Source organism: Rhynchophorus ferrugineus, unplaced genomic scaffold (genome assembly GCF_030347505.1).
Source record: "Rhynchophorus ferrugineus isolate W39M unplaced genomic scaffold, kcgeb_rfMv2 rfM1, whole genome shotgun sequence".
Taxonomy (NCBI): Eukaryota; Metazoa; Arthropoda; class Insecta; order Coleoptera; family Curculionidae; genus Rhynchophorus; species Rhynchophorus ferrugineus.
In genome coordinates, this window is record NW_027472580.1 from 82230499 (window position 1) to 82254692 (window position 24194).

The following is a 24194-nucleotide window of genomic DNA, read 5'->3' on the forward strand; positions in this document are numbered from 1 at the left end:
ACAAATAAACTAAAGTTGTAACATAATATATAACATATAAATCTAAAGTTGGTTAAAATTTATCAGAATTACAGCAAGATTTAAGTTGTAGTTCCCTAATTTTAATAAAAATTTGATTGAATTGACGTGTTGTCTAGGAATATCAGATACATTTTATGTAAGTGGATCGCATAAACACGATGACTCTTAATGATTAAGATAATTTATTGTTAGTGAATTACTACAGAATTTTAAGATAATGCATTTAAAAATTAAAAATGACGCGGGGACTTTTGTGACGTGACAAATAAATCAGTGGTTCAGGGCTATACTTCTGGAAACTTTGTTCATGAATATTAAATTTTAACAGCCAAAGTGTTGACAGAAAATATGAAATGAAAATTAGTTCTGTCTTAGAATCGATTTATGTCTTATTACCTTCTTTACTGTATTATTTTTTTTTCATTATTAGGTATCATTTTAAGCGATTTTCAAATGTAACCAAATTTTGTTTCCATCATGTCAAACGCATATCAAATATGGCGTTGCATACTCAAAAGATATCAGAAAAAAAATTCCTATGTGTTTTGGTGTACCTAATGCAAAGAATGATACAAGTTGTTACAAAAATAAATATAAAAATATTCAGGACAAAATACATATAGCCTATTCAATTTTTTTTAGTAATGCGTCATGGATATTTGTGACGTCGAAACATTGCAATGTTGCCGAATCAATTCTGAGTTTTAGTTCAGTTTGGATTTGACAAGAAAATTCGAATCTAAATAAAATAATTGAACAAAAAACTTATCAAATATAATTTATTTTAAAATTATAGTATATATGATACATGTATTATCGAAGGACTTAAAACTACAATTAAGAACACAGGTATAATAGCTTGTAGGTTAGATTTGTTTTTGTTTACATTGAACTCTTCTAACCTATCCATGAAGTAGAGTTTCTAGGCGCGTTTTTTTATATAGGGGTATCCCCGTGGAAGCCTAATTCACCTAATTCACTTTCATTCGAGAGCATATTTACCTTTTTACGTTTAGTTCTTGTTTCTTTCGATGATGTGTTTACTTGTCAAGTCATCTTGGTATCACTGTATATTTTATTTCTTTTGCTACTATTTGTGTACACCATTCTTCATAAAATTAATCACTAAATTCTGTCTAATGCATTTACCATATCTACAAAACAGTTAGTATTCATTCTCTCTTCATACGTTCTAACCTAATACTCATGTCTAATTTTGAACAATTACAATCATATCCGTACACATACATCTTTCGCGCCCTACATTATTATTTTTTACAGTTATATTCAATTAATTATGTGCATACCTTTAGTTGTTTTCACTCTCATCATTCTGTCTCAGGAATTTCCTTCAGTAACTGTCACTTTCCGACTCACTGTCCATTTCAATCACTAAACTGTTAATTTCTCACCTGCCTAAATCATGTTCACGATTCCACCATTTATCAATTACTCCCTCTGTATATCTTATCGAGTTCAAACAAACCGAAGGTGTTATGGTTGACAATGCTTCCTTCCACATGTCCAAATAGTTTTTGATGGAATATCTTCTCGACCAGCAATATATCTGCAATTAATTAGTAATAAATATAATGACCAACAAAACCTAATCGAATTCTATTGTAACTTTTACCTTTTTCCATGAGGTAAACCAAGAGTGCCACAATGAATCATTTTGAAATATTTAAGTTTCATCTAGATAAACACAAATTCAAATAGTTTATCATTTTGGTTTTATTTTTTGCCTTTAGAATTGAACTCTTTTTAAGCAAATGTCTGGAAGTTCCATTAAACCTCTCCGAGGGTTATCTTTACACCATTTAAACCCTATACCCTGTAAGAGTGTATGAAAGGATGTCTTACATCCCTCAAAAAGCTGCATGTCCTTAACTCTTTTATGTATACTTTCCAGACAGACACTTTCCTCTAAAATAATTTTATTAAATTATGTTTATATCGATAAAATAGTTTGTGTACGTACTGTTCTTATACAATTCACATATTTGGTCTTGAATAGAGCCAATATCAAGATGGTTGTTGATGGTTTTTCTTGGGTGAATCTAGCATATTACTCTTCATTTTCTAAGTGATTTTATTGTCATTACCCACACTAATAATGAGCAAAATTTTAACAGCCCGCTAAAAACACTTTAAATAAAATTGTAGGTTCTTATATCATTTAATATCATCAATAATTACCTCTCTAATGGAAATTATAGGCAAAAGGAGGACTGCATTATCTCGCTCCTTTTCGAAATAACTTATTAAAGCCGCAATCAATTTGTGACCTTATATATCTATTGTTTTCGACATTTTCAAACAAAGTGACATGATATATTACGGAACGACTTAAAATTTATTAGAATAATCAAAGGACTAAAACAATGTTTGCTGCTGTTGGCCGGTTTATAACCTGTAGTAATTATAACTAATATTTTGAATAATATAGCGTTCATCTGACAACCGGATGGCGACCAGCTGTCACTTGCGACGATTTTGTCATTTATTAATTGTCGTTGCAAATGCAAGACACTCTTCAGTTGACATTATTAGTATTATTCGTATCAGTGAGTTGTACGTATGTGATGTTTGGTATTCTCTCTTGCTCCATGTTTTTAGGAATTTACCTTTATTTTTGATCTCTTATGTGTCTTCTTGCTTGGGCCTGGGTTATTCCTCTATTCTGAAGTTTATCTGTTGTACACTCATTCCGGATTCGTTTAGGTTGATTTATCCGTCCTTACTTACCATATTATCTTTATCTGTCTGGTATCCTTCATCCGTTGGTAATGTATCTTCCTTTCATCTATCTCTGACTATACTTAGGTCTCGCAACCGAGAGTTAGGATTGGTCAATACGTCAATAAATATGTTATGTGCGCTTCTATTTTAAATATGCTTGAGATTTTTTTAATTAATGTATTTACTGTTTATCTGTTATTTAAGTTTATCGCCTTTTTAGAATTGAATCTATATTTTCCTTATTTTCGAGGAATCGATACATTTTCAATACCCTGGCAATTGAAACAGATTGGAATATAAGAATAATAAATCATTTTTTAAGTTTAAATAACTTCTGAGGGATTGAACAAATCTGAACACCTCAGGTAGAGGTCATAAAAATTTCTGTTGATAACTTTAATCCAATATTGTCATTATGCTTGATTAAACTCTCTCTCTCTCTCTCTCTTTCTAATCTTTGAAAAGGATCAAAATATTGATATTATATCTACATGACTTCATTATACTGTAAAATGCTGTAAAATGTTAGCGCAAGATGGTGAAATTCTGAGTGTATGAGTTATTGTTAGAGATTTATCTAAAATGGTGTATCCAAAAATGTACACATTATAATTAAAATCCGAATGATTATTTTGTCAATTCTCTGAAGATAGTGTTGCAGTTTGACATTTGTAAGCTTGAAGCCTTTGAAAAACTAGGTTTAAGGCAAATTTTCTGTGTTTATTTTCAAGTCTTTCGTTCAATTTGAGCAACAAATTGCGAATTATAATTATTTAAACATGTCTTTTGAATAAAAAGTGAACGAATTCTTTGGAGACCCCTATGATGGCTGATCATCGACAGTGACAAGACTTGATGAAGAATATTCGAAGACTTGTGACATTGATAGCAGGGTATTGGTTGAAAAACGGGCACGGTCCCTGAGCGTCGACTATGCGTTACGATGAGTATTTCGAAGCCATGGACGTGTATTTCTTACCAGACTGAATTAGTTTCATTCATATGTTTCAAGTTTTTAAAGTATTGCTAGTATAATCTGCCCGCTAAATCGATAATCTACAAGTGTATCGGGCATACTATATATGCAAAACATAATCACTGTTAATACGCCCTTGAAGTTGTTACGTTTATAGTACCTTTAATAAAATTTTCACCTCCACTAGCGAGTCTTGTGCCCTTGCACAATGTTGACTGATTCAAATTTCATAGTATGACGTATCTAATCTTGAAACGTAAATTGTATAAAGGTAACCCTGACAAATCTAATAAATTTAATAATCTTGGATAATTGGACAATTGCTGCAAAATGCACTATGAAAAGGAATTATTAAACTCGCCAAATTGATCGAAATATTTCGCCTAAAACATGTTAGATTCGTTTGGAAGATCACTAAAATTATCATGGGCGCAAAACCTGGAACATCACTAAGTAAAATATAAAGAGTCAAGAGGAAGTGTACTCTAGAGCAATGGAGTCTAAAGCAGATACACTACAAGATGTCTTTACCTACTATACACTTGTGATATACCACAAATGAAAAATATCAGGATGGCTAGATTTGCTGATGACACTGCGATTCTTGGGGTTGGAGACGACAGCGAAGAAACCACACGAAAATTCCAATAGGCAAATGACAATATAATCAGATCGCAAAATAACAATAAATTATACTATCTTTCAATATAGAAACAACGCTAGGTATCTATCTAGCTATGAGTTTTTACAAAATGATGCACATGTATATATATATATATATATATATATATATATATTTATATGCATATGCATTTTTACATATTTATGCAAAACTTCCCTGGAAAGCACATGTAAAAAGAAAAAAGCTGGAGTTAAAATATAGGAAATGTATTAGTTAATTGGAAGAAAATTACAATTATCAGTACATAATAGTTATTATTCCAGCAAGTCTCGGAAATTATACGGATATACGGAATTCAATTATGGAGATGTTCCGTGAAAAGTAAGGAATAAAAATACAACACAAGTTTTCCAGAAAATAATCCCGAAAAATATCTTGTAGGTATTGTAGGCGTGACTCAGAAATCTGTCACTCAAGAAATCAAGAGAATGAAAAGGAGATATGGAGAGCCATTCTCATATCAAAATTAAAACAATACAACCCTTGAATAAGACGAAAACAGGAGTAGTGTAGTGAGGAGTATTTAATAGGAAAACAGCAGTGTTAATACCTGACAGGCTGAGTCGATAGCATGAGCAATGCGTGCAAATGATAAAACTGGATGCGCCTTTGGTAACGAGCCATGCAACCACTTACAGACGTCACCTGAAACCGACTAATTTCTCAGTATTATTTATCAAATGCGAAACTGTATGTGTATTTGTGATAGATAACAATGACAAACACTAATCCAGAAAGAATTATCTTAGAACTATTAAAGCGTTAGTTAGTCAACCATTGTCATCACTGTACTAATTTCTGGTAGCATTTTAGCGCTTACCCTACACAAATATTGTGCAGCTTTTTCAATTTGTTAAGTGACAGTGCCTATAACCAAACGGAATATTACAGTTTATTTCCACTTGAAAATAAGGTACCAATTTTGTAACATATTTGCAAATGACTGAGATATCTGTTTTATTTGAGCATTAATTTCGTAACTAAAACATGTTTGATTTAAATAATGGATTAAATAAGCCCTCTTGCATTTGCTAAAGGTAAATTTGATAATAACAGTAGAGATAGCATTTTAGATAAGAGTATGCCCCATACGTTGCACATTACGTACCCATACAAGTTTTAGTTGGTAACTAAATTTAATTACTAAATTACATTACTTAACTCAATTTAGTACTTATCTTCGGTCAATACTTTTCATATTACAGTCAATATATATCGACTTTTTGCATTTTAATTCAATTTTCGAATTTCGAATTTTTTTTTGCTCTAGGTTGACAGTGACAGTTCAAAATGCATAGGAGGAGATTTTATATAGTGTATGTGATAGTACCCGTTGTATTGTTAGTATATTGCTTAATCAGTTTAAGAACGGTGTCGTTCTATAAAACCTATTATTATTATACTGGAAACAACAACCCTTTAGCCTGTCATTTCTTGGATACCTACGATAGCCTCCCGAATATTCAAGGTTAGTTTTAACATTGTATTATTACTTATTTATAACGGTAATCTTTTTGTTACTTACACGGGTTTACCAGTTATCCGTATTGATTGACTATTAATATACTGGAAATGAATCGATTTATCAGCAAGGGATAGGCATTTATCTCCATTGTAAGCTATATTGTCGATTATTATTATTATGTTAGGTGTACGGAATTGAACAAATATTTTAGTGAATTCGTATCATATTAAAATTAAAAAAAAACATATTGCTAGGAGAAAAATTGTCGGGTCTCAAGGCAATCTGATGATATTGATGAGGTTACGCTAGGGTTGCCGTAAAAATATCTATATTTTTTGACATATTTATCGATATTTTTCATGACCGATATTTCTTAAACAAGAGATCTATATTTAAAAAATATATTATAAATATCGATAGTTATTTAAAATAGACCATTGAATTTCAATTTAAACTGTCTCCCCTTTATTTGTGCGCTGATATACCGATATTTCTTTCCAACATATCTAGCTTACGCACATACTTACGTATATCGATATTAAAAGATGACATACTTATATAATATAGGCTATAGTGAAGAGAAGTTGATTGTTGAATGCATGTGAAAAAATAATAAAATGAATAATGTTTCAACTTTATTTGGTGATGTATAACATTTGCGTTATTCTGCAAGCAAAAAGTAATATATAGAGTGTTATCTTAATGCATATATAATCTTAACAAAAAAGCGTTGAGAACGTCCTTTCGCTGCATTATTGCTAAGTTTGGGGCAATATTTTGTTAAGAAGGCATTTCATTTTTTGAGCAGGATTAGTTAGGATGCTAAAATATAAGTAGGTAATGAATATAATCTATATACATAAAAATAATGAAATAAGAATATATAAATAAAAAATAATTAAATGGGAATATAAAAAGGCTTTTTCTCTTTTTCATATTTCTTTAGTTCTATCAATTTAAGTAAGATATATTAAAGTTTCTATATTTTTATTCCCTCATACTGAAAACAGCGTAGCACAAAAATGTATTAAAGCAAGTTATATTTCTTTTTACAATGTTATTGTGAACATTTTTGGGCGGATAACTAAACGTTTAATTTCATATGATATATGTTAGAATGGAGTAAACTTGCCAAATAGTAATACCTTAAAGAACAGCAATAGTAAATACTGTAAATACTCTTATTACTGCTAAAATCGACGAGTTAAAGAGACAACTTATGGATCTATTAACAATATAATAAAACAAGCACAAGATTATTATCTTGTTTATAAAATCAGGCTCATCTTGTTGGTCTACGAATTGTAGTATTTTGTTTTGTGTTCGATTTTCTAACATCCTTGTTGAAAAATGAACGAAAATAATCATACCTATCTCGGTTAAAAAGCCTTAAACCAAAATAGTAAGTATTTCAACAAATATACATTTGTTTCATGAAAATGAACCCCTTCGAAATAATTAAGTTTCTATTTCAGATCACTTTATAAACAAGGAAAAGGCAACAAAAACTTTTTATTTTGTATAACCACATATACATTCAATGTAATTTTGCCACCACACTATTTGAACTCATTTTGGGTTTAACCTGTGGGTAATATTTTCATGATTTCTCCTGTTATATTCATATAAAAAACTATATCCACATATATGAACACAAATGTTTACAGACTTGAATCTCCTTAAGAAGTAAATTTAACTCTTCGAGAAACAATTCATTACAATTCGATTTACAGTCATCCGAGTGGATTGCACACGACGAACCCGTTCTAAAACGTGGGAAAACGCAACAGTCGGCTGGCAAGGTTATGGCGTCTGTATTTTGGGATGCACATGGAATACTTTTCATTGAGTAGCTTGAAAAAAGAAGGACTATCAACAGCGACTATTACAAAGCGGACAGTTTGAAGGATGAAATCTCCGAAAAACGCCCGCATTTGAAGAGAAAGGAAGTGCTGCTTCACCAAGACAATGCAACGTGTCACAAGTCAGGGAAAACGATGGCAAAAATTCATAAATTGGGCTTCGAGTTGCTTCCTCATCCACCATATTCTCCAAATCGGGCCCCCGGCGACTATATCCTGTTCTTAAAAGAATGCTCAAAGCATTCTCGCTGAGAAGAAATTTTCGTCGAATGATTTTGGTCTATCTTGAAGCAAGGGATAAATCGTACTACAAAAATGGTATCGAAAAGTTGGAGGATCGCTATAATCAGTGTATCACTCTTGAAGGCAATCATGTTGAATAAAAAAAACTAATTTTGCCAAAAAAATGTAGGCCAGGGACTTTTGTCCTGTTGACTGACAATTGACCTGTTACATCTTGTTCGCTTTCCTGTGGTCTGATTCGCGAATGCAGCCTATGGTCGAGATTTGTTATACCGCCATAAGAGATGCCTACCTCATAATGTGGCTTTCGATCTGATCGAGTTTTTCATTCAATTCTGTAAAAATACACTCTAAGATTTTTTGCGCCTAGAATTGTCACAGAAATATAATTTTCACCGTCGTAAAATGATCCAAAAGTGGAGCTTCCTGTCAAATTTTTAATTTTCTCGCTTTTCAATTAAGGCTTAGATATATAATAATTGTTGGAGTGACTATTAAGTAGAATTTAATTTTTTGTTGAGTTTGAATGTTGTTTTACATTTCCTATTAACAAATATTCAATTCATATTGACATTATAAACACTACTCATTGATTACAGCGTTTGCGAGATACTTGTTCCTTATAACAAATCGTATCCAATATATCGTTTGTTATAAGATGCTTACATGTATTCTGATTCTGCACGTTTAAAAGGCATTTGTTGAGAAAAATTGACACAAAACAAATTTTGGTAAAATAACGTTTCGATAAATGTTTGGTAGCGATTCACTTATCGAAGCTCTTCAGCATTTCGAGACCATGTGCCAGCCAAACAATGCTGCATCGATCTGAACAATACACTAACTAATTACAAACAATATATGTAATCAGAAGGTGCTATGTCTGGTTTTTTTATTGATCTCTTAGAACTTCAACAACCTACCCGTAGGCAATAAGTATTATTTTATGATTTCCGTTATACAATATAACTGTAGTGACATGTAAAAGATCACTTCGGTAAGTCATCTACTGTACAAACTTGTAATCTAAATCTTAGTCTAGATACTATTTTAACTCATTTTAAAGTCTATTTTAACTTATACTAAAGACTACTCTAACTCTATATCTCACACTATGTGTCTTTTAATAAGTTCGTATGGTAGTTTGCGTTTGAATCTACGCACTTCACTATCATCGCGCACATTTAACTGTTTGGCGAATGCATTGGGATGCACTAACAGTCTTTAAGGGTACTTTGAACTAATACTTCAATCCACACTCGTTATGCGTTCTAAGGAGATATTGCGCTGAATTAGTCTATTGGAAATGTCATATCGACGATGATTCGCAACACATTGTTCTGGAACCACTGAACGATAGCTATGTTAGATTTGCTAGTAGTACCCCACAGTTCAATACCATAGTAACAATTCTTCCCTTTTTCTTAAAGTCTTTAAAAAAAGTCTTTTCCATGTTAAACATCAATAAAAATTAATTCCCAGATATTTAACGTTGTCTGCATGCGACGAATTTAGTTCATAATTATTAAATTTTACTGAGGGATAAGTTCTTTTACTAGGGGCGAATGTCACATGGATTTCACAGATTTCGTCTTATTTTCTTTGTCTGGTGAATACGCTGGATGGGACAGAACTCCCCATTCGAGTTGGAACAATGTAGATACAACAGTGAACATCACCTTACTTGTCATGCAATAGAATAACTTTGACACTGTTACTCGCTGTTGAACTAGTCTCTTGTGTGATATTGTAACGTTCAACTTATTTAATAGAGATCGGTGAATGTCTCCAGTAACATTTTCATTTCAGCAGTACGTAATAAATCACAAGATTTCTTTAATAATGTTTACTGATTTTGTAATTGAACATTTTCATAACTACGTGTGTTTAGTTCAGAAGACGCTTTCAAATTAAAGAAGTATAATCTAAGTTCACAACAAATGAAATAAAATATTGCGCTAATACTTAATTTTTATATTAATATAATATTAAATTAGATAATTTTACGTTACTAACTACTAACATCTTCCTATATCGAACTGAATTACTAAATTACAATTTTTGTTACAATGGAGCTACAGTAATTTTTAAACAATGTGTGTTTTATGACTATTTTATTTACTATACCGATAAAGAAGTGATCAATAACAGTTGAAATAATGATGAATCATTGGTATTATATTAGGGAGTTTATTAGATATATGACGTGTTTTTTTCCTGAGTATTCAGTAAATTCATTTTCAAAAATAGAGAGCGACGAACTTGATCTTGAAAATACTGCCTATTTTATCATCATTCGCGATCTAGGTTGCCCAAAGGGCAACTCACGAAATTTATAGAGTAGATAAGGTTGAAGTTTTTCACTAGAGGGCGCGGGACTTAATATAAATATAATAACAATAATATGGTAGCCGGCTTGGTAGCGCAGAGGTAAAGGCAACAGGACGCTCCTCCTACCGTTGGGATAGCCGCGGGTTCGAATCCCGCTGGGGCATGGTCGTAAATTTGTGTTTGTGATTGTTTAATATTTGTGATTGTCCTATGCAATAGTGTAAAATTCGACAAGAAAAATTATCCCAGTCACGCCAGTAACCAGGCTGGAAAAGACTGGATGTATTCTGTGATGATTTCTAAGTTGGTCACTCGCCAGTCGGTAGGGAGGACCGTGCATCGGAGCCCACGTTAAATATTAGGTCCAGTCCAGATAAATCTATGTTTGGTAAAAGGGGACTTTATAGTATGTAAAATAAAATAATAACAGGGTAAAATAAAAACACAATAAAAGTAAAAAACAAAATGTATTCAAGCATGTCTAATAATTTACTATAAGAAATATTAGGAAAGTACATAAAAAATTTAACATAATTTTACAATTTTCATCAGAAATATTTTTTTATTATTTAATTAATACATTGTTACTAGTCGTTTCCGTCTAATCCACAATTTGTATTTATGCTAACTTAAATCTAGGTATATAATTAGGAGGACTTATCGGCCCTAACTCAGTTTCTGGTGAAATAATGTTTGTACATGTCACTGCTAAATTTTTTAATATATGCACATCACTACACAACACTACACAAGACTAGATGGTTTGATTCTTTTGAGTCTGTGTCCTGTTCTGGTGGTATCCAAAGGTTGCAATATTTCAATATTAGTATGAGAATGGAGTCTTTCCTCATGCCCCCTTGCAATTCTCTTGATTGCTTGACTGACTGTGGGTATCGAAAGGTGTATCTGTGAGTATGAGAAATATGAAAAAAATTAACTGTATTAGTAATATCATTTTAAATGAGAATTTTTAAAATTCCCTATTAATTTGACATGAATGAAAATATTTATAATAAAATTTGATATGTAAATAATTATTCTAGTTGATAACTGATCTTCTATTAGCACATTGGCGACTTTCCGCGACAAAATTTTCCATATTAGGTCGTATTATTTAAGTAATTAAGCTTTTCTTGATATAGAGCAGGATACCTTGCTATGCAAACCACTATAGCCTAGAATAGAACTCATACAGTGTATAACTAAAATTATAATAAATGCTACTGATACAACAACCCAGTATTTCTTCAATCGAGTAAACTTGTTGTTGAAAAGAAATTTGTTCAGATCCATATTATCTCTTAAAATTCAGCACATCAAATTTGACATTCATTTAGATTTTATACTTATAGTCGTCTAGCGACAGGAAGCCGTTTACTAAGATAGAAATTACCAGTTCTAAAACGTCTCATGTTCCAGGAATTATCTTCCATTTATCTGTTTTTAAAATTCCTGTAAAACATAGTTTAAAATATTACTCATTAGTCATTATATAATTTCGTATTAAATCGTTATCGTAGTAATTTCCACTATACTAAGAATGATAGGTGACTACTCTGACACTCCGCGACGAAACTTAAGCACACTTCAGATATTTAATTTCAAATCTTAGTAAAGCTTCCTGTTTAGGTTTTAGATTCTACAATTCGCATAGTTATTACAAAGTAAGGGCTGTGGTCCGCTTATTGCTGGTAGTTCTTTCCGTGGAACTTATAAGTAAACAATGGATCTCTTTTTCAAACGACACCACAAAACTATAACACATTGATTAAAAGAAAAAAAAACTAATTAATATTTTTCAGTAATGGGTACATCGTGCTCTATTTTTTATGACACAATTTAATTTAGGTCTCATATTTTATATAGAATTCTAACATAATTTTGTTCTAACTGTTTCCACTAAACTCGGATAGCATTTTTTAATTGTTCAACATTGTTAAATTGTTTTACATTTGGCTACACAGTGCTGCTAGATTAATATGACAATTTTCAATAATATTTTTAATACAATTTCTATATCGTATTCTGAAAATAGTCTATAACGAGTTTCGCATATGAACACAAGCATTCTTTTAGTGAAATATATAGCTCTCGCTGGAAATTTTTGTTCCCTATTTGATTAACTAGTTTTTGATCAATTTAATATAATGTGTGCTATTCATTTTCTCAGAAAATTTTTTACTATAATTTAATTAATATATTGTTACTAGTCGTTTCCGTCTAACCTACAATTTGTCTTTATGCTAACTTAAATCTAGATATATTACTAGGAGGACCCATCGGCCCTAACTCAGTCTCTGGTGAAATAATGTTTATACATTTCACTTCTAAATTTTTTAACATCCCCATAATTCCCATAATTGAACTCCGTATGTCCATATAGGTTTCAATATTTTCTTATATAATAGCAATTTATTATGTACTGATAATTGAGATTTTCTTCCAATTAGCCAATACATTTTCCTATATTTCAATTCCAGTTCTTTTCTTTTCTTCTTTATATGCTCCTTCCAGCGAAGTTTTGCATCGAGATTCATTCCGACATATTTAGCGATGTTGGTATATGGAATGATAGTGTTATTTAATGTTATTGGCGCTTGTACGGTCTGTTTATAGATGAACAGCACATGTACAGATTTACTTTCATTAATTCTTATTTTCCAAGCTTGTGTCCAATTATTAATATTGTCACTTGCCTGTTGTAATTTTCGTGAGGCTTCTTCACTATTGTCCCCGACAGCTATAATCGCAGTATCATCAGCAAATGTAGCCATCGTGATATTTTCCATTTGTGGTATATCACAAGTGTAAAGTAGAAAAAGCATTGGTCCCAGTACACTTCCTTGTGGTACACCTGCTTTAGCTTCGTTTATTGTAGAGTAAGCTTCTTCTTGCTTGACTCTAAACATTCTGGTTGCAATGTATGATTTTAATAGTTCGGTGTGTTGTTTTGGTAGCATTTTCTGTAGTTTATGAACAAGGCCTTCATGCCAAACTTTATTGAAGGCTTGTACTACAACTAAGAATATAGCTGAGCATACTTTTTTACTTTCGTAGGCTTTTTCAGTAACATTTATTATCCTGTGGACCTGGTCAATTGTTGAGTGTTTGTTAATAAACCCAAACTGGTGTGTTGGTATTAAGTTTTTTCTCTCTATGATCGGTTTTATTCTTTTCGATAGAAGTTTTTCAAAAACCTTAGATATTAGTGGCAGCAGTGATATAGGTCTATAGGCCTTTATTTCGTTTGCTAACTTGCCAGGTTTTGGGATCATTATAATTTCCGCCATCTTCCAAATATCTGGGACATGTTTTAATCTAAATGCTGTATTGATCAAGTTGGTGAATTTTATAATTCCCTTTCTTGGTAGTTTTTGCTGTAATTCTCCTGTTATTAATTTTCTCAGAAATAAATTGTATTTCTATATCATTCTAAACCTATAGAAGCCCGACACTGTAACACGTCTTCCACCCAACTATCTACGACTTAAACTTATCTGATGTAATTTTTAATCGTTATAGTAATACAAGAGTCGAAATGAAAAATCTGTAGTTAATATAAAAGCACTACGAGCAAATCTAACATAGATATTCTCCAGAGGTTTTTTTGTCCAACAAGCTGATTCAGCGCGATATCCCCTTACAACCTTCAACGAGTATGATGAAATTTTAGTGCGAGGTACTCTGAAAGATTCTTAGTGCATCCCAATGCACTCGCCAAACAAATACTCATACATAAATTACCATACGAACTGATTAACAGACATATAGAGTGAGATATCAATAATTTCTAGAATAAGTTAGAATCGTCTTTAGAATAATTTAGCATAGACTTTAAAATAACTTAGAAAAGTATCTAGAATAAGATTTAGATTATAAGTTGTACAGCAGGTGACTTACTGAAGCGATCTTCTACATGTCAGGATAGTTGTATTATATAACGGAAATCATATAATAATACTTATTGCCCACGGACAGATTGTTGAAGTCCTAAGATATTAATAAGAAAAGTTTAAAAGCAATAACTATGCATTTTATGTTAAAATATAACAAATTAGTAAAAATATATGGAACAGTCTGGAGTGAAATGAGATTTTGAAAATATAAAGGAAACATTCAATATACTATAACTCTTTGGGTATTTATATAATATGAATATATCTCGAGTTTAAAGTACACGCATAAAAAGGAGTTTGTCAAAATAAAGCTACTCAAGATTATCACCATTTGGGGAAATTTTTTTTTGAGGATTCATTTGAAGCTTTACTATGAAAAACCTTACTTTCCCTTTCTTCAGAGTATCGAGGAAGCATAATATGTTTTAAAGTTGACTGATAATTAGAAACTGTAACATCCAGTGAATATAAAAAATAATTTTTAAATAATTCATTGAGTCTTAATAGTATTTTGAATTAAATATTAAAAATAAGACGTACTGATATATTTCGCGGATGATTTGTCGATTTAAGAGTAGTGAATTTGATGTCAATGACAAAGACTGTCATGAAGGATCAATAGTTAACTGAAAGGCATGTAGTACGAAAACCCAACTTAAAATCTTAAAGGACTTTGAGAGGTTGACGATTCAGCTGTTTGAAGATGTCTATATGCGAAGAGAAAAATACAATGGGACGGGAAAAAGTGAAAGTATAATGATAATCCTAAGCATAAAAAGTCGCAAATAAGTTCTGGAATGCCATTCATATTCACACCGAAGCGGATATTCATTTATATAAAGTTCTCCTGTGAATATCGTGGGATCAACAAGGTGTAGTGTGTAAAGAATTGCTAAGTGAATGTCGAAAATGTAGTTTTCATCATTAGTATCCATAAATCCAAATATATTAATAACACTAAAGGGAAAATAACAAATGATATAAATGTAAACAATTAAATTCATTAATATTTTTATAGATACCAAAGTTGAAGAAGGTAGTTCCATATTTTTTATGGAAACTTCCTGTAACTCGTTTGATAATGGTCATTTGACAATAAATGCGCGACAGGCATGTGCTGTTGAAAGTGCGGCCCTAGTGAATCCGGAAAGAATGGTATATTTGTTGTATTTATCACCTGGTGAGTTTCCAGTTTTAAAAGATAATCAATATTTTTCTTAAGATAGAACGATCCTTTTTTAGGTACTTTTCAGGATTTGCCGAACACCGAGTCAGGTCGAATTATACAGGCTTTAAGCTCTTATACCAATATTAAATTATTACACATTAACATGGACAGATTTGTAGAAGGTTCACCAGTGAATGATTTATGGAAATCTCGGAAAGTTCATAACGGGAAATATCCTCTAAGCCATAGCAGTGATATTCTTAGGTTAGTAGAGGAGTATACAATCATCGAAAATAGAAAAATTGGTACGGATTAGCTGGATTTTAATTATATATGTGTTCAAAACTATGACTGTTCGATGTACTAACCTCAGTTTGCGTAGTTCAAAATCATCCAGCTAGTTTTCTTTAAAAATATTATCAGGATAAAACCTCATTGGCTTTCGGATGATTTTTGAGCTCGATAATAAGCATAAAATGTCACACATCACCAAATCTGTTAAACAAGAAGTTTTTTTTATAACTGCGATTCGGTTTTCAGCTAAATAATGAAAAGTTATTGCTGGTTTGTACCAGATAAGATCAATTCTTTTCGTGACACTGTTCTCAATAGGTAAATAATACAGACATGATTTTCTGAGGTTTTAGTTAATTTCACTCAATTGTTAATTACAGTATTTCATAATTACAATATGATTATTTTACAGAAATTCACTCTATGTTCCACTGAATCTGTCAACGGAAATAATCTAGTCATAGTAGAGGTTTCACCTCGAAATAAGAGATAATAAGCTATATGTCCATATAAACCTTTATTTTTTTCATTCTACAAGTTATATACAAAACCGTCATAACATATCATGTCCTCGTCTTTAGATAATCAAGGTCAAAGGTCACAAAACTTGTTTTTCGTGCAAATATCTGGCTTTTTATGACTTCAGTGCTATTTGCTACATAGATAGAGGACAGTGAATGTTTATATCACATGTATAATGATTTTTTGAGGGAAGTTTATGGTTTATTTCTAGACTATATTTCAAGCTTTTTACCTGACTTTTATTATCTGACTATATTGTATCTTCTATCGTAAAATTACTTATTTGTAGAATATACTGTAGCAATGAAGTTCATATATCTCAATATAACTATTTAAAAGATGGTTTTCTAACTCACTAACAGTATTTCTACTGCTGTTCAAACTCTAGCAGCTTCTCTAAATCTATCTGCACTTTTTAATTTTCTTTTGCACAAACCTTATCCTGTCTATAAGGAATTATCTATATGTATAATCTATTAACCAATTTGGTGTGGTTTTTTGAAATACATGCTAAGTAATATCGTTAATAGTGTCATAAGAACTTCACTCCATCAGAAACAACACTAAAACGTTGGTTTGCTGACTTCAAACGTGGTCGTAGAGACATCGATAATGCAGTATGCAGTGAACGTCCAAATGAGATGGTAACACCAGAAAACATCAACAAAATCCACAAAATCGTTCTGAATGATCGAAAAGTGAGTTGCATAACATCGTGAAGATAACAAAAGAACGTGATGGTTTTACATTGCAAAAGCATTTGACTATAAGAAAGCTCTATTCGAAGTTAGTGCCACATTTGCTCACTGTTGACCAAAAACAAGAACGTGTTCATCAAGAATCGTTCTAGAAACGTTATATTGAAATGTTAGAGCGGCGCCGAAATGATTGTGTAGCTCTTGATGGAGATTACGTTGTATCTATCATGTTATTTTATGTATTTCAGAATGACTTTGGTTATATTTCCTAATAGCTGCTTACATGCTTCATGACGAGTCTATAGAGTGTCTAGGTCTTCTAGCAGCTTCTCTATCTCTGACTGCACTTTTTTTGCACAAACCTTTTCCTGTCTATAAGGAATTATCTAGATGTATAATCTATTATCCAATTTGGTGTGGTTTTGGGAAATACATATTGATGTATTAATCCCGTACATGCCTTGATAAGATACAAAGGCCATATTGGCACTCAGAATCCATGAATTTATTACTTTAAACCATAATGTTTCTAACGCAGTTAGATCCTTTCATTTTTCTGCTTTATTTTAGGTACTTAATATTATGGAAATATGGTGGGATATATGCCGACTTGGATGTGATAGTGATAAAAAATTTAGATGAAATACCCGAAAATTTTGCTGGCGCACAGGAGGACGAGTATCTAGCTAGTGGTGTTATGGGATTTAGTAAATATGGAGTGGGGCATAAACACGTGGAATCTTGTCTCAAAGATCTGGCTGAAAATTATAATGGAGACGTTTGGGGCAGTAATGGTCCATTAATAGTTACAAAGTAGGTTTTTCGATATTTAATACAACGGTTGCTATTTATATTTTCAACCTTACCGATATTATCCATTGTTATGTCCAACCGGCCTTCTTCAGGGCGTTGTATCATTTAATCACAACTTATGGGAAGTAATTTTGAAGGTCGTGCAAAATCGGGGTTGTTATTGTGCCATAAAACATTGATGTGGTGGGCGAAATGATTGAAAGATCGTCATGTGATTTATCTTGAGAATGAATCAGTCCTTGGGTATTAGTATGATGAGTATGATGGCTATAAGATATTCCATGAACATTTACGTGTAAAAAAGATTTATATACGCATACATCAAAATCTCTGTATATCATTTACACAAATGACGTATACTGTATCTATACGTATGAGCCCCAAAAGTCTTCCACATCCATCCAAGATCAGCCAATTCTGACAAAAGTGATTTGTACCCGAAGCATTTAGAAGCAAATGATCGAAATTTTCTTCGGAAAGGGAAGGGTTAATTATAAATGGTTGGATAATCAACAATTTGTTTACAGAAATTTTTATAAAGATTGTTTAATCCAAAAAAGAAGCGGCAACGAAAGATCACTCCTCATCATGTCAATACAGGATCTCACACATCGGCTGAAATAAATACCTATTTAACTAGTTAGAAAGTCAAATTAATAAGTTATCCTCCGTTCGGTTTTGATTTCACACCAAACAGCTTTCATATCACGAATAAATTGCGTGGCTAACTCATTAGCGCTTGAATAAGCATTCAAAATTTGAGAAGCTCCAGTATTGAAACATTCAAAATTCATGTTTCGGTAGTATCACAATGAGGGTAGAGAAAATGCAATTTAGGCGCATGCAACAGTGTATTGATCTTAACGAAGAATATTACGGTATACTCATTATTAGGCTCAAACTATAAATAGCAACTCTTGTATAGCATTAAGTGTTGAAATTAATTCATAGTGTTATTCTAATAAAAACTTATTTACAATTGATTAAATTTTTTTTTTCATTTTTTAAATTTTCTAATAATTTATTATATATTTTGTATCAGAAACGGACGCCGTACCTAAGAAGTGAATTTTTATTTGTCTGTATGGTGTACAATTGATTGGAACAAATACAAATAATCTGGAGACGAATCTGGGGAATCTAATCCACGGGGTGGAATTTCCATTTGTTTTTGGACGGCTCTGAGACATGTTGACATATTTTCGTTCTGAAAAATAACTTTTAGAATGCCTTTTATTTCGGTATTTTCTTTATACCATAGCTTTCTTCTAGCGTGTCAGTTGTAGTGTATATGACTTCCCTGTAATGGATATATCTAAGAAAATCTGAAATAGTAGAGTTTCGCGTAAAACACATGCGGATGCCCCACGTTCCAAACTAAATTAAAGTCAAACGGCTCAAGTTTTGCATCTTAATCTACATATTTGATACACATCTACATCTGATCTGCTGATGATATGATTTAAATGTCCTCACCAACTGATTTCTCTTCTTTCTATGTACTCTTTCGCTGATTTAAAATTGAGGCCTTTCCTTATTTCTTTACTACTCATTTTTGTTACACTTTTATCTCTCCTTGACAGTACCTATGCCTTGCAACCGAATACTAGAACCTTTGTAAACTTCCGTATAAAAATAAACTTTGTTTCATATATCTTTTTTTAATGTATTTAATATTAATAGCTAGCTACAAATTCATGTTTTTTTTTAAATTCTAACATAACTTCACCTCCATTAGCTTCAATTTATATACCCAGATATTTAAATATATGTAGTTGTTTTTTTATGTCCTAAAATTGCATATCTATTGCTTCTAGTTTGTCCATTACCAAGTATTTCTTTATTCATTATCATTTCGTATTCTCTTAGTGTCATATTCCATTTGTTTAAAATTTTAGGTAATTTCAGTAATCCGCAAAAGCTCCTGCCGATAGTTCTTCTATCTTTTCCATATTTTTGTGCACTATTGGTACTCTTTTGGCAATTTCTTATTTCTTTATTATTTCATACATTAATATTATAACAGGGTTGTTTGGGTTTTGAAAGTGTTTTTTTTAATATATTTTAAAGTCTCCTTTTCCCAACTATGGGTTTATCTGGACAGGACCTAAAGTTTAATTCAATCACAAACATAAATTTACGACCATGCCCAGCAGGATTCGAACCCATTCGTCCCATCGCCTTTATCACCGCGCCACCAAGCCGGCTAGAAAGTATTTGATTTCATGTTATCTGCAATAACCGCATTGTATATTTCTTGAATTATTCTTACAATTTTATTATTTACTCTGTTTTATTTCAATATAACTCAAATTATTTCCCTTTTTACTCAGTCAAATGCCTTTTCCCTTTACCAAACCAACGAGTGATAGATATATCTATTTTTAGGCTTGAACTCATACTATTTATTCTGGACTAAATATATTGGTCCTGCATGTGATCTTATATAAGATCTTGTATATCTTATTCCACGTTACTGTGTTATCTATTAATGATTTTATATAACTCTAATAGGGGTTTATCAGGACTGGACCTACAGTTTAACGTGGGCTCCGAGCCACGGTCCTCGGCATTAAGCAATCTAGTAATAATTATTAAATTTCATTTTATCTCTCTTCTTATGAACAATAAGTGCTATTTGTCGATCCTCTGGGATACGCTTCTCTTCCCATACTCCATTGTAAATTTTCACTAATATATTAATATCCATCGGTCTACTTTTTTTTGTAAACATTTCGAGAAGATTTGATGTATTTTCCTTAATTGTTGAAGTATAGTCCTCAGAAAATAACGTTTGTGAAACAATTATATTATTATTATTATAATTTAATTAATTATTATAGACTTTCATCGCATTAAATAGAAAATGTAAAATTTCAGGCCGAAATATTTTATAAGTATAAATTATTAAACTATGAATTAATTACATCACACAAAATCTTCGAAGATCGTTTTATAATGTTGTTTTCCAGATTGGCTAAACGTTTATGTAAAGATTCGCATATCAAAAGTTTCATAGGAAAATCCTGCGAAAACTTTCACCTTTTACCGAAACATATATTTTATCCCATATACTATCCAGAATGGAGGATCTTTTTTAACCCGGATAAACTAAATTTTGTCAAAGATAAATCTCAGTCGAGCTACATGCTGCATTTCTGGAATAAACTAAGTATTGAACAGCCTGTTGATATTTCCAATGATGATGTACCTTACTTGCATTTTGCTAAAAGATATTGTCCAAAAACAGTAGCAAATGTCGTTGAATATTTTTAGGTTAAGTTTTGTACATATTTAATTAATTGCTTTAATTTATACTAAATTATTTTTACTTATTAAGTACAAAATGTAAAATCGTAATGTCCACTAGAATAAATATACTTTTTATATCATTATATTATTACATTTTTTTCCTTTTACCAACGAGGGCTTATCAGGACTGGACCTACAGTTTAACGTGGGGTCCGAGCCACGGTCCTCAGCATTAAGCCTAGCGACTGACGAGTGACCGACTTGAAAATCATCCCAAAAGACATCCGGTCTTACCCAGCCTGGTTACTGGCGTGACCGGGATCATTTCCCTTGTCGGATTTTGCACTCTCGCCTAAAGGCAATCACAAACATGTATTTACGAACATGCCCCAGCAGGACTCGAACCCGCGACTGTCACAACAGTAGGTGGACCTTCCTCTCGCCTTTACCACTGCGCCAACTAAACCAGCTATATTATTATTTACCTTTTTAGAGTTATTGGTTTTGCTGGCATAGAACTGGTTTTTCAATAATTCTTTTCTAAGTCATCTTTTGCTCTCTTTTTTACGCAAATTAATCAACAAAAACTCGCTCTTAAACTTTTATTTAAATTTAAATATAAAATAAGTTAAATTATTTATGGTAAAAATAATAATGTTTAAAATGAGAAAATATTCAACAAAAGAATTCAAAAAATAAATAAGGAACTCACTAAAAAGTAAAAAATAATGCAACTTAGATTTTTAATACTAAAAAAAAAACGTTTTAAAATAAAATACGCACATAGTAATATCGTCATATAGACTATCGATTTTGCGCTCGGCACCGTTCAGCTTTAACCATTACACCATGTTGAATGGCTTTTGCACTGAACGACTTCCTATTTTCCGTCACATCAGCTGTTATGTTATTACTGACATTATACACAAATATCTGATTATTATGAAAAAATAAAGATGTAAAAGCATTGTACCTGCCTTTGTAAGTTGAGAATATACCTCGATTTTCCCGGACTCAGATTCTCACTTGGTTCTAATGGAACCATCGGAAATGCACTATTTCGAATAAAAAGAGAATTTTGAAAATCAGTCCACAATTGACGGAAAATTCGGTGAACATACATGAAAAAAAAGTGTACAGTCCAACACATAAACTCCTCCTTATTCTGCAGTCCATTACAAATGTAAAAAATTGGTTAGAATTATGGCTTGAGCGTGGCCCACTTTTCGAGATAGGATGATGATGAGTTTAGAAATGATGCCAGGTGAGAATCTACAGCTTGATAGTGTTTACTAATTAACGAGAATCTATCGCTAATTTGACTGCGTTGTTCAACTTATGGAGATTCTGCCTTGTTAGAAGTAGTTTCTGTACGCTTTCTTATATGAGTTCATGTTGGAAATTGTCGACGGTTTTGTTTTATGCTTACGATGTTGGTTGTTTATTCATGGTTAGAACGAAGTCTCTGTTTGTGTGGATACGGGGTCTCTAATGATAGTTGAAAAGTCGAAGTCGTCGATGTACGTGATTAGATCCTCAATCTGTTTTTAGCTCTGACTATTTAATGAATTAGGTATTTTGAATCAAAGTAATCACAAATGTTTGTTAGTTTATAACCTCTTCACGAATATATTAAAGAATTTTACAGACATTTGACAACCAGACGAATTTTAAAGACTGGTTCGGTTACATGGTCGGACACATCAGACAGTATGTATCCTTGTATCTCTTTAACTAGAATAAAATCAGAAGAAAAATCTATAACCTCAGCTTGATATTAAAATGAATTTACAAACCGCGATTGAAAACAAATTCGGCGTTATGATGATGCAAAATGCTATTATTTTGCATGACTTGTACGCGAAAACTGTCAAAGGTACTGAACATGTGTCACTGAAAATAGCCACTTCACACTATATGTCATCTGTAACATTCAGCATTAGAATTATTGAAATATCTTGTGTAAATTATACAGAGTTTAAAATGTAATACAGACATTTATTTAAAACTACGGATTTGTGGATCTTTAAATAACCAACAAAACAACAAAAACAAACATGTAACAAAAATGTGTTTATATATAGATATAGATTTTTTAAAACAAATTTAAAATAAAACTTGCATTCAAGGATTTGTTATTTCATGTTTGTTACTTCAGTAAGTGATCTACTATGCAACTTATAATCTAAATCTTATTCTAGATACTATTCTAACTTATTTTAAAGTCTATCCTAACTAAAAACTACTATAGCTTGTTCTAGAGATTGTTCAATCTCACTCTATGTGTCTATTAATCAGTTCGTATGCTAGTTTGAGCTTGAGTTTACGCACTTCATTTGCATCGCGCATATTTAACTGTTTGGCGAGTGCATTGGGATGCACTAATAATCTTTCAGAGTACTTCGCAGTAAAATTCCGAATCGGATATCGCGCTGGATCAGTTTGTTAGACAGGTAATATGGGGTTTTTTGTTTTATATGTTTTTCCATGTCAAACGTCGATTAAAATATAGGAAAATGTACTGGCTAATTGGAAGAAAATCACAATTATCAGTACATAATAAATTGCTATTATATAAGTAAATACTAAAACTTATATGGACATACGGAGTTCAATTATGGGGATGTTCTGCAAAAAGTAACATAAATCAAATACAAATTTTTCAGAACAAAGTCCTGAGAGGTAATGTGGGTTCACCCAAATACTATAGGACTGATTACCCACATCGAGACCTTCAGATACCGACAGTCAGTCAAAAAATGAAGAGAATTGCAAAGGTGCATGAGGAAAGGCTCCATTCTCATACGAACATTGAAATATTGCAACTATTGGATATCACCAGAACAGGACACAGACTCAAAAGAATCAAACCATCTCATCTTGTGTAGTGTTATGTTGTGAGGTGCATATACTAAAAAATTCAGCACTGACATGTATAAACATTATTTCACCTAGAGACTGAGATAGGGCCGATGGGTCCTCCTAATTATATACCTAAATTTAAGTTATCATAAAGACAAATTGTAGGTTAGACGAAAACGACTAAATTATATATTAATTAAATAATAAGAGAAACGTCGAATAAAATGCATTCTGAGATATTTAGCGCTGTCTGCTTGCGGTTCATAATTATTCAATTTTAAATGGGGGCAAGTTTTTCTATAAAGTGTGAATATCACATGGATAGATTTTGTCTTATTTGCTTTGATACTCCACGTTTTCAACCACA

General features: G+C 31.8%; 1 protein-coding gene and 1 long non-coding RNA gene across 2 annotated transcripts; one reads left to right on the top strand and one right to left on the bottom strand.

Moving 5' to 3' along the window:
• Positions 1-783: 783 nt before the first annotated feature.
• Positions 784-4378, bottom strand: LOC143200448 (uncharacterized). The gene is made up of 5 exons (XR_013006727.1): positions 2221-4378; positions 2003-2169; positions 1655-1947; positions 1329-1588; positions 784-1175 (listed from the first exon to the last, which is right to left on the bottom strand). It is a non-coding gene; the product is annotated as an uncharacterized LOC143200448 (long non-coding RNA).
• Positions 4379-5166: 788 nt separating this feature from the next.
• LOC143200426 (lactosylceramide 4-alpha-galactosyltransferase) lies at positions 5167-21108 on the top strand. The gene is made up of 6 exons (XM_076410854.1): positions 5167-5334; positions 5692-5889; positions 15237-15398; positions 15461-15650; positions 17471-17713; positions 20686-21108. The coding sequence occupies exons 2-6, from the start codon at positions 5712-5714 to the stop codon at positions 20987-20989; spliced, it is 1077 nt and encodes a 358-aa protein (XP_076266969.1). The 5' UTR covers positions 5167-5334; positions 5692-5711; the 3' UTR covers positions 20990-21108.
• The last annotated feature ends 3086 nt before the right edge of the window (positions 21109-24194 follow it).